This window comes from Pezoporus flaviventris, unplaced genomic scaffold (assembly GCF_033815535.1).
Source record: "Pezoporus flaviventris isolate CSIRO_AGI_PZ_B2104156 unplaced genomic scaffold, CSIRO_AGI_Pfla_v1 ptg000002l, whole genome shotgun sequence".
Taxonomy (NCBI): domain Eukaryota; kingdom Metazoa; phylum Chordata; class Aves; order Psittaciformes; family Psittacidae; genus Pezoporus; species Pezoporus flaviventris.
Genome location: NW_026892550.1, coordinates 44,313,540 through 44,325,867, shown reverse-complemented (window position 1 = coordinate 44,325,867; position 12,328 = coordinate 44,313,540). Strand labels below are relative to the sequence as shown.

At 47.3% G+C, this 12,328-nt stretch overlaps 1 protein-coding gene across 2 annotated transcripts in view; it reads left to right on the top strand.

Moving 5' to 3' along the window:
• The window catches only part of MFHAS1 (multifunctional ROCO family signaling regulator 1), a 34,479-nt gene that overhangs the window by 18,953 nt on the left and 3,198 nt on the right, over window positions 1–12,328 (top strand). Inside the window, exons 2-3 of one of the 2 annotated variants that reach the window (XR_009747469.1) lie at window positions 9,857–9,983; window positions 11,464–11,893. Coding sequence is in view for 1 of the 2 variants with exons in the window: in XM_061476730.1 (XP_061332714.1) it covers window positions 9,857–9,983; window positions 11,464–11,467 (131 nt within the window). In the remaining variant the exon portion in view is untranslated. Of the gene's footprint in view, window positions 1–9,856; window positions 9,984–11,463; window positions 11,895–12,328 lie in introns of those variants that run through there. The other variant, XM_061476730.1, reaches the window with a different exon arrangement.

Here is a 12,328-nt window from a genome sequence, read left to right as displayed (position 1 = left end):
CATAGATCAAATTCCACAGTAAAGTGGTTTCAATATAAAATGTTAATAGTTCAGAACAGGGATGAGTTCAAGTTGGTTCAATTAACAGGTAAAACACTAGACTTTGTGCCTTAGACCAGTTGATGATGAAGGGAAGGGGGAATGTGTTTCTTTGGTTAAGTGGGCTCTGGTTGTCCTGCTGAACAGCGAGGGTTTTGGAGTGCCCAAAATAGCTTTACAGACACGTATTGCACATGCATTTCACCTTGAATGATCTGGAAGAGAATACTTACCACACAGGTTTGAAAATACAGCTCCCTCCAATTCAGTTTGCAGAACACACTGAAGCTTTGGAATGGCTTTAGGGCAACAGGAGCTCATGGAGCCAAGTTAATTTTACCCAGAAAGGAGTTTATTTAAGCTCGGGGAAAATTGTTGGGCAGCACATGTTCATGCATGTCTTTCATGTGTGTTTTGGTTTGTTCTTGGCTGGTGATAGGTAAAGTTAAAGAGGAAAAATAAAGGGGGTGGTTGTGGCAGAATGTAAACAGCTACTACAAGGGAAACTGTGGGTCTTTAGGTCCCCAGATGGACTTTGCTGAACTTCCAGAAAAGGGGCTTCATGCCCAGGATCTTACCTTCAGCTATGGCATGCATAGACATTTTGTGGGGAAGAAGCAAGCCAACTGGGAAAAAAACTTGTCCCAAGTGTTCTCCCAGCCCTTGTCTATCTTCAGCACAGGGATTTGTCTCTTTAGTAATTCTTAAAGACACTTTGCCAGTTCCTGGTCCAGTCTCTTTGTGAGCCCTTGTGAGCTTCTTGAACCTACAGCCTGGTGCAGTGCGGAGTTCTGCAGCCTGTATCAGGTGCTGGACCACTTCCTTTGGTTTTCATCAAGTGCATCTTGCAGTACCTGCATTGAGGCTGCCTAGTTCTTGTGTTGGAGCAGGCAGAAAATGACCAGGTGGTTCTGGGTGCAATACCACAGCCAAATTATTGTGAGGAAAAATGTCTTGCAAGCTTGCCTAATTCTCTGAATTTAGCGAAGGGGCAGGCTGAGGCTTGGCCCTGCCTCATCAGTTTCGTAAGGCTGGAAGTCCATGGGACTGACTTTTGTAAGTCCCCCTCCAGGGATTGGCTTTTCAGGTGGCTAGCTATTAACATGTTGTGACCCAAACACAGAGAGACAGAGCTAGCAGGATGCTGATCAGTCCTGGTAGCTCCCTGCAGACTCTGATGAACCTGGCCTCTTAACTTTGTCTATTACAGTAATGGCTTTGAGAATGCTTTTAAACTCTCTGTTTTCTCCCTTTAGTGGGACCTGCAGCATGTTTATCATTTGGATGAGAGAAACACAGCATCTCATCTGTGATGGAGGTGGAATAGCTTTGGAATTACTGTTTGGAAGGGTGGGCTCTCAGCTGGTGGGGATTGTTTGGATGGGCTGCAGCTGGTAGTGTTTAGTGTCTAGGTGATGCTTTGCATGCAGACCTGCCTTGCTGTTACTGAGTGAGGACAGGTTGGGGCTGCCTGCAGCTTTCTCTCCAGCTGATGGCTTGCTTTGGCAGAATGAGAAAGTACTTATGGCATATATGGCTGAAGGGGTAGAATTAAAAATAACTGAAAGGTAGATTCTGGGCTTGGTTACTCAGTTTCTATTCTGGGATGAGGATAATTCACACTGAGCTCATTACACCATGACTCTCCCTTAAAATTCCCTGACAGTCAATTTTGTTCCATCTCATAAGGTCCTAAAATGTTAATGAGGCAAATCAATTTTTCATGGCTTTGTATTGCAGTCATCTGAAAGTGCTGTATTGCAACCTGCCAGTTCAAGATATTATAAGGGCAGCAAAATATTCAGCAATTTGGAGGATGCTTTGTTTTCTATTTCAACTTTTGCTCAGTCCCCTCTCTCATTTTACTGAGCCTTTATGCTGTGCTGTTTACTTGTCCCCTTATGTTACTTCTTTTCTCCAGTGTCTGCTCTGGTCACTCATGGGTGGAGGTGGCTTGCACCTTCCCCATTGCACAGGGATAAGGATGGAATGCCCAACAGAGCAGGTAGAGAAGAAGCTGAAATACTATTTGAAATAGAATGAGTTTGATGGGACGGAGTGGAGAAATGGCATCATGTTCACTACCCCTTCATCTTTTTGGAGTGGGCAGTCATGTCAAAAGTCACAGCCTCTCTCCTCATGGCAAGTCTCTTACTGAGGTGTCAGTATAACCTGTCATAGATGCTCTCTGTGCTCAGTATTTCATAAATTGCAGAAAGAGGAGAGAGATGTCGCATGTGTTATGTAGCCACACTGATGCTAGATCAGTTACCCGTACTGGTTTAGGATAAGATAGCTGTCAACCGTCCTTTATTTCTCCAAGCTGTTTATTTCATACTGTCAGAAGAAGAAAGAAAAGCTCAAGCCTTCATGACTGCTCCTGGAGTTATTTTGAGGCAGTCTTGATGGTTTCCTACTGCTCTCTTAATTCTGGTTTGTGACTATGGAGATAGGAAGTACCAAATTACGGGGTTTGGGGAATGTGTGGGTTTTTTTGTTTGGCTTTTAATTGCATTCCAGTTCTAACTATAATCAACTTCTGTGTGCCTGAGAAAAAGATAATTAACAAATGTTTTGGGATAAAGGTTTTCCAAGTTGGAAATTAGCCTGGCGGCTCCATGGGTAGGAGGTAAAGTGCACAGTGATCTCTGCTGTAGGGAAAGCTGCCTGGGCTTGAGCTCACCAGAGCGCAGCTGCTGCAGAGGGTCTGGGGTTCCTGGCCTGGGGAACTGTGGCTCTAGGTCTTGAAGCTTGACCTAGACCTGTCAGCTCCAAGCTGAAATGCACTCCTGCCCGTTTCCCGAGATCCACCATGGAGATTGTTTCATGTTGCTGTCAGCTGGCATGAATTAAGGCCCTTGGGAAAATATTTTCCAGTGCAGCCAGCTGGAGAAAATAATCAAGGTGAGCCATATACATGTCCACAGCCAGAGCTGTGAGATGAGGTGCTTGCTGGCTGGAGAGGCAGAATGTGGTGGTGTTTAACCCCTACCAGCAATTAGGCACCATACAGCCACTCACTCGCTCCCTCCCTTGACTCTGAGTAAGCGCTGCTCAGCAGTAACTAAAACATCTCTCTACTATCAACACTCTTTTCAGCACAAATCCAGAATTGTTGTTTTTTTTTTTCTACAGTGATCTCTCTCACTGGGGCACTTTGACAGGCTGGGATTTTTGCTGCTAATTTGTTTGCTAGTTTTCAGCTTCTTCAACCACGACTGCAATGGGAGGCTCATGAAACTTTTATTCATAAGGTGGATTTCACCCTGTTCTGCTCCCTTTTGTGATGTGTCTGTATTCTGATTCCTTATTTTTGTTGTGATTGCAGGCAGAATAGCCTCCAGTGGGAAGAAAATTAAGTCCTAACTTGCAGGTTTTATCCAGCCGTCTGTCTCAAGTACACCAGGTAGATAAGGTCACTAAGGACTCCAGAAGTAAATCAAGCAGAATGCAGAGTTCTGACTTTCTGGGGAATATGTTTGTGCGTGACATCCAGGCAGTGCTGCAAGGGGCATATTAAATATTCATACGAATACAGAACAGTGTTTTCTGTGTGCAGTGCTTGGGTATAAGCTTGTGCATTAAGCACAGCAACATTTGCAGGAAGCCACTCTGCTTGGATGAAATGAAGGAGTTGTGAAGACAAGATTTAAGTGGCATGGTATAGAAGCAGGCTTGGTGTGAGACACCATCATCCTGCCAAGACTCCTGGCAGATTTCTTGTCTACTGTAGAGCTGGCTGCAAAGTCCCAGTGTATGAGGACGTTACCTGTGCTTACAGCAGAGGGGGAAATATGTGCATGTGGCTGTTCAACTCACCCTGCCTCTGTGACAGGTTTGATCTAACTGTGTAAGTGCTCCAGCTATTGAACCTCCAAGCAGCTAACAGCAGGCAGAGGATCTGTAGTCTCTTCAACCCTAATCTCTCTGCATGCAAAGCAGAGGGGTGTCCTGGGGCTCTCTTGTGAGCCCTGCTTTCTGACTGCTGTTGGAAACCGAGCATGGGACACATGCCTTTGGTACGAAGGCAGTGTTGAAGTGTTTTGTTCTCTACTTCCCTGAAGGCATGACTGCCGAGTTGCTGTGCTGAGAGATGTCACAAGCAAGGATTAGTCAGAGGAGGCTTGACAGAGAAGCAGTTGAGGCTGAGATGTAAAGTCTATCTCCTGCCAGCCCCACCTGCAGTGGTTGGTATCTGAAGGCCCTCAACAAGGAGGAAGAGTGAGTAGAGACTGGAGTAGGAGCAAATGAGCAGTGGGGCTGCAGAAATAGTGGGTACATGGTTGTAGCAGCTCTGGGGTGTGGGATGGGGTGGGTGGGTCGGTCAGTACTGAGGCAGGGCAGGATGTAGGAAGAGCTTGGGTTTGGCTGCCCCCAAGCAGACTGAAGAGGGAGAAGCAGCACCATGGAGAGACTGTGTCGGGGTCCTGTTCATCCACTGCTTGCTGCTGGTCCCAGGGGAGCCCATATCCTGACACATGACAGCATGAAAATGACATAAATGAAAATGAGAAGCATCACCAGGCTGATACTGTGTAAATGTGTTCTTCTGGAACACTGAAGAGAGGAGATGGCATGGTAGGGCCAGGCCAGACCAGATCAGAATCTCTCAACCCTGTGCCCTTGCTGCGCATTGTTGACACATGAACAGGGGACCTTGTGCCACTTAGCAAAGCCACAGCAGTGGGAACTGTGTGAAGGAGGCAAATGGTCCGGGTGGGATTTTCGTCTTTGTGTGCAAAACCCTTCTCTCTTTTAGGCAGCTAAGTAGGCTTACGGCTGGCCTTGTCTGGCTGCCAGCATGGAGTAACCGAACACTCATGCAAGTACTCACTTTTCCTGCTGTCAGCCTCCTTCCTTACTCTCTGATTTGTCATGGGTATATGGCATTTCACGGGTATTCCCTAAAGGCCAGTGAAGTGTGCTTTGCAGCACGCATGGGTCTGATCGCTGGCATGAGCTCTGAGGGAGGCATCCCTCTCCAAATCACAGTAAATCACAGACAGAAGGAATAATGTCCCTAACTGTGCTTGAGCAGAAATTGTACACTGATGCTTTTCTGTATTCCTGGGCATATATGGCATCACAAGTGTCTTCCTTGTGCACTGAATGCCAGTATGTGGTTGAGCTCCGTCTGGCACTTGCAGTTATCCTTGTGGTCGTTGGCCTGGTCTGGGAACTCAACACAAGAGCCTCAAAGTAGGCCATGCCTGTATCTGTTCTGGAATAAAACAGTGGCAGCAAAGAACATCTTGCTGACATAGAAATACCTGCTTCGGGTGAGCTGGCTAATGCTGCGAGGAAACAGCTCCTTCATGTAGAGCTTCGGGCATGCCTGAAGGTTTGTTCCTACCTTTGCCAGTGACCACTGACATGTAGCAGTTTCTCTCACATGGTGTGGACAGCATGACTTGCTCAGCCCATCTGCCTGAGGGAGTTTACAAACCAGGTAATGCTGCAGCCCAGCCATGGTAGTTTCATTACAGGGTCTTGGTCTCAGCCTTAGCTTTCTGTACAGCACATTTTACACAGTTGTAGAGACCTGTTTCTGAGCAAAAACACCAGGAGGGTGGCCACTGGACAGATGGAAGTCCTCTACACCATTTGTGCCATCGTAAATGTGGAGGCAGCAAAGGAGCATCTTCTAAAGCATCTGCTGTCTGTTGGCAGGTGCTTTTAACCAGGCTTGGTGTGTGCCTCTCTGCTGTTATTGGAACTGGGACTTAGATGCATCTAAAAATCAAACCTTAGTAAGAACCCAGCATTAAAGTGCCTTTGCAAGTAGGGCTCAGGCTCCTATATCAGCTGAATAGCCTTAGTGGTGGAGATTTGTTTCCTGGAAGATGGGATTGTTCAAAGGCTCATCTGTGTTAAAGAACTAGCATTAAAAGGCCACGTCAAGACTAGGATAAGCTTCATGGCTTGTATGTGCTATTGCAGGGCAGCCTTTCAGAGGGGGCAGGCAGAACTGAGGTTTCCAGTAAAATTTGTGACATGCTCGTGAAGGAATGTGCAATCAAAATACAGCCTGGCTAGTCTGTACATGGGGCAGAACAAGTGCTGCAGACATGGGCTGCTCCAGCTACGTTTAAACTTAACAGTTAAACCAGGCAAACACCACCGCATGCCAAGCACTTGATTTTTCTTTGTATCAGTGAAATATTTTGTTTGATCTCCTTTTTCTCTCCCTGCCAGAGCCCTCAAGACTTACGCTTTTAATCTTCTGCGGTTTGAATAATTTCTAAATAGAAATGTGAGGGTTTTGGAACCTCCAAGAGACTCTGGGCTCTGAGAGTTGCATCCAGGCAGTATCTGAATGTTAGTTTGCTACACTTTGAAGACTGCATATTGCAATGGAATTTGCATTGGCTATTATTTAGCAGTGATTTGAAGTATGATTTAGATATGCCTGGTTTAGTACTGTGATGAGTTTGTGCAGCAGAGATGAGCAATTTGTAAAGACAAGGGGATGAGAATGCTATGGGGGAAAGCAGTGGGACATCCCTTAGCTGGGAGAAGGAGGAATAGGAAAGATGTACAGGTCACCTTCTTCCCACTTGGAGCATGATCTGTGTCATGGAATAACTGCAGGAAAAGTCTTTCTTCTGGGGAGCAGCGTATATGTCAGCTGCTCTGGAAATGGGAATGGGGACAGAGGGAGGTGAGTTTTATCCCAGGGGCAACCTAGAGGGGACAGTAACGCCATGACATGAAGAGAAGTAGGGTTGACTGAAGAGGAGTGGGAAGGGGTTTGCCTGCAAATCAGGCATCTATTTAAGCCTGCAGCAATCTCCTCTGCTTGAGAAATCTCCATCAAAGGATTCCTGAAGTGGGATGGTGAAAATGGGAATGAAAAAGGGAATGCTCAAGCAGAGACCAGTCTACTGCGCTCCTCCTGTTTAAGATCTAATGGATATTAGCCTTGTCTTTAAAGCACATAATGTTGCACTGATTTTATGACTCATCTGTCACAGCAGATGTTTTCAGTACTATTAGCAATACTGCAGTTTGGAAGTTAACCTGGGGTTGGAAACCTGGGAATCACTGGGCCACGGAGCCCTGTGGTGTACGTGCTTGCTGGTGTGCAATGCTGCTTTCAGTATGTGACAGCTCATGTAATTGAGGACGCTGCCTTGCAAATTTAACTTTGAATTGCAAATACGGTCACGATTCTTCTGTTTTGGGGGACGTGTCTGCATGGCTTTAAAGCTGCTCTGCTGCTTCAGGTTTGAGTGTGGGTGTAAGACGAGGGTAGGTATTCAAACCAAATATGAATTCAGATGCAGACCATGAGGGTGAACTGGAATTACTGGCCCGCGAGGTGAGGTATCTCTCAGAGGAACTGTGTGTGTTCCCTGCCAAGCCCTCCCCTCTGCTTTCATGATACCAAGTGATGTGTTCTTGCTTTGGAGAAACCAAAGGGATTTAGATCTGCTTTTTCATGAAAGTGTGAAGAGAAACAGTGAGGAGGAGAGGAGGGAAGCAGCATCTGGGAGGCTTCAGGAATGGTGGGACTGATTGTTGTGCTATTGGTGCACAGGCTGGGCAGTACTTCAAAGTGTGATTTCTTTACTTGTTTCCCTGGGGTGCATGGCATTGACAGCTGGACATAGGAAGATGTTTTCTGATGTTTGTTTGACATCAGGGGAATTTACTGCAAGTACATTTTGAACTATGGAAGTCTAAGGACCATCTGTCTTGACTGTTTTAGTGAAAGTGGGGATAGTTCACAGTCGCTGCTTGGTGGATGGGTACAGAGTTTTTGTGTTAACCAGTGACTGCAGCCTGCTTACAGCTGGCCTGCCTTTGTAGAGGAAGTCACTGATCTAGCTGGCACAAGCCAGTTGTGGCCTGGTGCCTCCACCTCAGATAGGTCTGTTTGGCATCAATATGGGCACACTTAGAAAAACTGTGCCCTTGCTGGACATGGATGATGCCATCCCATATTTGCCTTTGAGAGCAGACCCCACCTGCCAGACTGATATCAAGTGATGGTGCTATTGGGTGTCTCTGCTGTGGCTGGGCTACGCTACTCTGAAGACATGGTATGTTGATGGCTGGGGAATCTGCCTGGCTGGGGCCAGTCGTGTGGAGTGGAGCCAGGAGGAAACTTGAGTTGCTCTGATCAAGCTGTTGGGGAAGTGTTCCTTGGAGCTGGGCACATCTCTGCACCTGGCTATCCCCTCTCACTGTGCTGAGCTACGTCTTGGCTGGGACTACATGCTGCAAGGGTGCCAGCATTGGGGAGCTGTGTCCTGGATTCAGCTGTAACATTTATTTTTCTCCTTCCAATAACTAAAGTATAATATAAAACTACTACTACTACTACTAAGGGAAATGTTAAAGGGGAGAGAATACAATTGCTCACCACCCGTTGACTGATACCCCGCCCAACCCGAGCAGTGATCTGGGCCTTCTGGGTAACTCCCTCCAGTTTATATACTGGGCATGACGTGCTGTGGTATGGAATACCCCTTTGGTTAGTTTGGGTCAGGTGTCCTGTTTCTGCTTCCCCCTGGCTTCCCGTGCCCCTCCTCACAGACAAAGCATGAGAGACTGAAAAGTCCTCAATCAGGGTAAGTATTACTAAGCAACAGCTAAAACACTGGTGTGTTATCAGCATTATTTTCAGACTAAAGCCAAAACACACTACTGCAGCAACTACTAGGAAGGAGAAAAATAACTGTTACAGCTGAAATGACAACAACTTGCCAATTTGGCACTTGAACAGCTGACCTAAGGCATGCATTTAGCAGGGGGATACCATGCGGTGCGACAGCCCCCCTCTGCTACTAACTCAATGCCGATGTGGTAGTGCCTCCATTAGGGAATAGCTGATGGCTGGGAGCTGGGATCTGTGCGCTCAGCAGAGTATAGGGTGGCTCAGAGCCCTGACAGGACACAGCGGCAGTCCCGCGGCACCCAAGGAGAGGGATATTAGGGAATCCTCTTGAGTATTTTTACCTGCTTCTAAGTATTGTTCTGATAGCGAAGAGAGGCACCCTGCAGCTGGCTAGCCATCGCAGAACAGCAGGGCCTTTCCAGCGTCTAGCTAGCTCCAGCTTAGAAACACAGTACAGGAGCAATGGCTGGACAGCTGCAGTGGCCAGGGTTGCTCAGGGACAGAATAGCTTCAGAAAAGGTCAAGCATGCTTGTCTGTGGCTAGTTTGAGGTCCCTCCTAGAGTTTCTTAGAGGAGAAATGTGTTACTGATGCAAAAATCATTCTGAGCAGTGCTTTCAAGCTGTTTTCTTTCTGGTCCATGTCAAAGAAGGCGGTCTTGACAGGGTCCTTGTAACATCGTTCTGCTTGAACTGGAAGACAGCTGCTTTTTGGGTAGCTTTGTGGGTGTGGGTAGCTGTAGGATACAGATGTTCATAATAAGGCTTGTATCTGTCTCCTGATTTGCTGCTGATGCTGCAGTTCAGCTTCTTCCCTTTCATGGAGATGGGATCCAGAAGTTTGCGTTCAGTCTGCCCCAAAGTTTAATTAAAACACCTACTCCTAAAACCTCCATCTCCCTAAGGAGCTCTCAAGTCTGTGTGCGGCTGTTCAAAGCAGAGACAGGAACGATGGCAGATGTTACCTTTGTGTGGAGCAGCATGTCTCCAAGCTGTAATCATCAGGACATTCACCATGGTTACGTGGATGAGACCTGCTTGGGTTGAAGAACCAGTAAGCCTTCTTAAAGTGCTCACTTGCATTGGTCATGGATGTTTACCTAGTGATGCAGAGGGGAAGGGCATGGTCAAGGCAAAAATTGCAAAAACTGCCTTGCTGATGCGTAAATGTTTTCCTTGTTTTCCCCTATTCACAGGAGAACTGCTGAGTCAGCCGAGACCAGAGGGACTGACGGAGATCATCTGTCCCAAGAACGGCAGCGAGCGAGTTAATGTTGCCTTGGTTTACCCCCCCACTCCTACTGTGATCAGCCCTTGTTCCAAGTGAGACCTGAAAGCAGACCCCCATTTCCCTCTCAGTAGACATCAGAAAGCCTACATAACACATGCCCTCACTAAGCACTTTTCCTGGAAGCAAGCAGCCCCACAGCCTGGGGACTGCTGTAGATATAGACAGCCCGCTCAAAGGATAAGAGGTACAGTGAAATGGGTTAAAGTGTTCCCTCAGCTGTGTTGTTGCTGATGTGAGACACACACAGGGGTCAGGGCAGATCAAGAGATAATACAGTCATGGGCAGGTTTAGGTCAGGAACTCAGGAAGTCTCTGTGCTCACCCTCCTCCAAGCAGGGCCACCCTAACAGCTGGGTCAGGTTGCTTGGGACCTTGTTATAGGCAAGGGCTGATGACTGCCAAGGATGGAGGTACCACCTCATCTCTGGACTACAGAATTACACTGTGCTGATGTGACTGAACATTTTTCCTTCTGTCCCATCTGAGGCTCCGTTATTACATCTTGGCTTTTATTGTCACAAAGATGCACTGCTGGCTTGTGGTCAACATGTTCTCCACTGCGTCCAAAGCCAGCTGGATCCCAGGCTGTGGTGGTGCATGGGCTTGCCCTGTTCCAGGTATAAGGTTATGCACTTATCCTGGTTGAATTTCACAGCACTTGTTGGCCCAGTCCTCCACCTTGGTGAGATCTCTCTGGACGGAAGCTCTGCCCTCCTCTATTAATAGTCTGCATGTGCTTCACTCCACAAAGTAGGGATGTGCTGGGGAAACAGAGCTGTGTTGTGGTGGGAACAAATATGGAACAACATTGACAAAACCAGACAGTGCCTTGGCTTCTTGATGTGTAGGTTTTTCTTGCAGAACAGAAGTGCAGCCGTGATCTGCTCTTCTCAGAGTACCACAAGGGAATTTGGCAGGGAGCTTAGAGAAGCAAGCCAAGTGTCTTGCTGGTGGCTGTTACTATGCTGCATGTAAATGCCTATTACTTTCCCTTCAGTATCTGAAAGTAGTTTGGATGCTGCTCTCTGTTCAGTATCTTTTCACCCCAAAATATGCTCATCCTGCTGGAGAATAGCTTCAGTGATACTGGGCTGTTGAGCTGTGTGTGAAGGGGAGGTGCCCACCTGGGCAGGAAGCAAGTTTGCTGCCCTGATACTGAGCCACAAGTTGCCGTGGTCTATTCATTTGCTCCTCCTATGTGTGTACTTGTTCCAGCACATTTCTAACCCAAGGCTGCAATTCGTGTTCTACTGTGCTGTCAGGCTTTGCCTGTGCAATTGTCCTCTTGTCCTCTTGTTCTGCAGCCTACCTTCCACAGTGTCTAATAACTGTGTCCCAGTTTTGCAGTCACTGCTGGCAAGAAACTTGTGTTCTCAAAAAGGCCTGTGTTACTTGTAAAGATCTTGCCCTCCCTATTTAGAAGCCTACAGAAAATTGTGTGTCTTAGATTATTTATCACATGCACCATGAACCCTGCTGCTCGTGCTACATTACATTTTCTTTATCTTCCAGATAAATCGTCAGTGCTGGTGCCAAAGGTTTTCCACCGGGCAGAACATGGCTGATGCTCTGCAGTGCTCCCATCTCTCCAGTTGTGGAGTTGCATGCTGACGGGGATCGATGGGACTTTGGACTCTGAAATGCTGTGGGGCAGGGGCAGCTCTCAGGTGGGGCCTCATGGCTGGAGTGGACGCAGTCACCTGGAGGTGTGGGATGACAACGAGGCATGAAGCAAAATGATTGCTGCAGATGACAGGGCCACTGGCCAGATGGAAAGCACTGGGGATAGGATTCTGTGGACACATTGATCACATGTTGAAAACCCATTTGGATCTCATGATGAATGTAAAAATGTTCTTGGTACCATTTAATTCAGACCTACTTGCAGGAGAGTCTCTTGAAATGAGCTGCAGCAGGATTCCCTGGATTTGTTCCTGGACAAGTGAGTTTTGTGGCAGTTGAACAAGGCTTTGTCAGGGAGGGGTGTGATGCTGTGAAGCCTTTAAAGCTGCTGCACTGCAAAAGAGTTGGCTGTGTCCCACACACAGGCTTGAGCAGTAGCTGGCAAAGCAGGAGGAAAAGCAGGCTGGGAAATGTTTCCTGCCTTGTGTGTTCACATACACTATGCCATGAGGTGGTAAGAATGTGTTGTAATCACACAGGGACACAAGAAGGGCAGTCACTGTGTGCCTGCCACCTGCCATTTCTTCCTTATTGATAGCCGCCAAAAGCTCATGGTCTGCCATGTTTGGATGCTTTAGATTTGTCATTGTGGCACCCTCCTTATGTAGCAGCCACTAGACCAGTAGAAGTCTAGGTCTGGATCCTAGTAGAGCTACCCAGGCATCTTTGTGTGGAGATCTGGTGGAGCAGCATG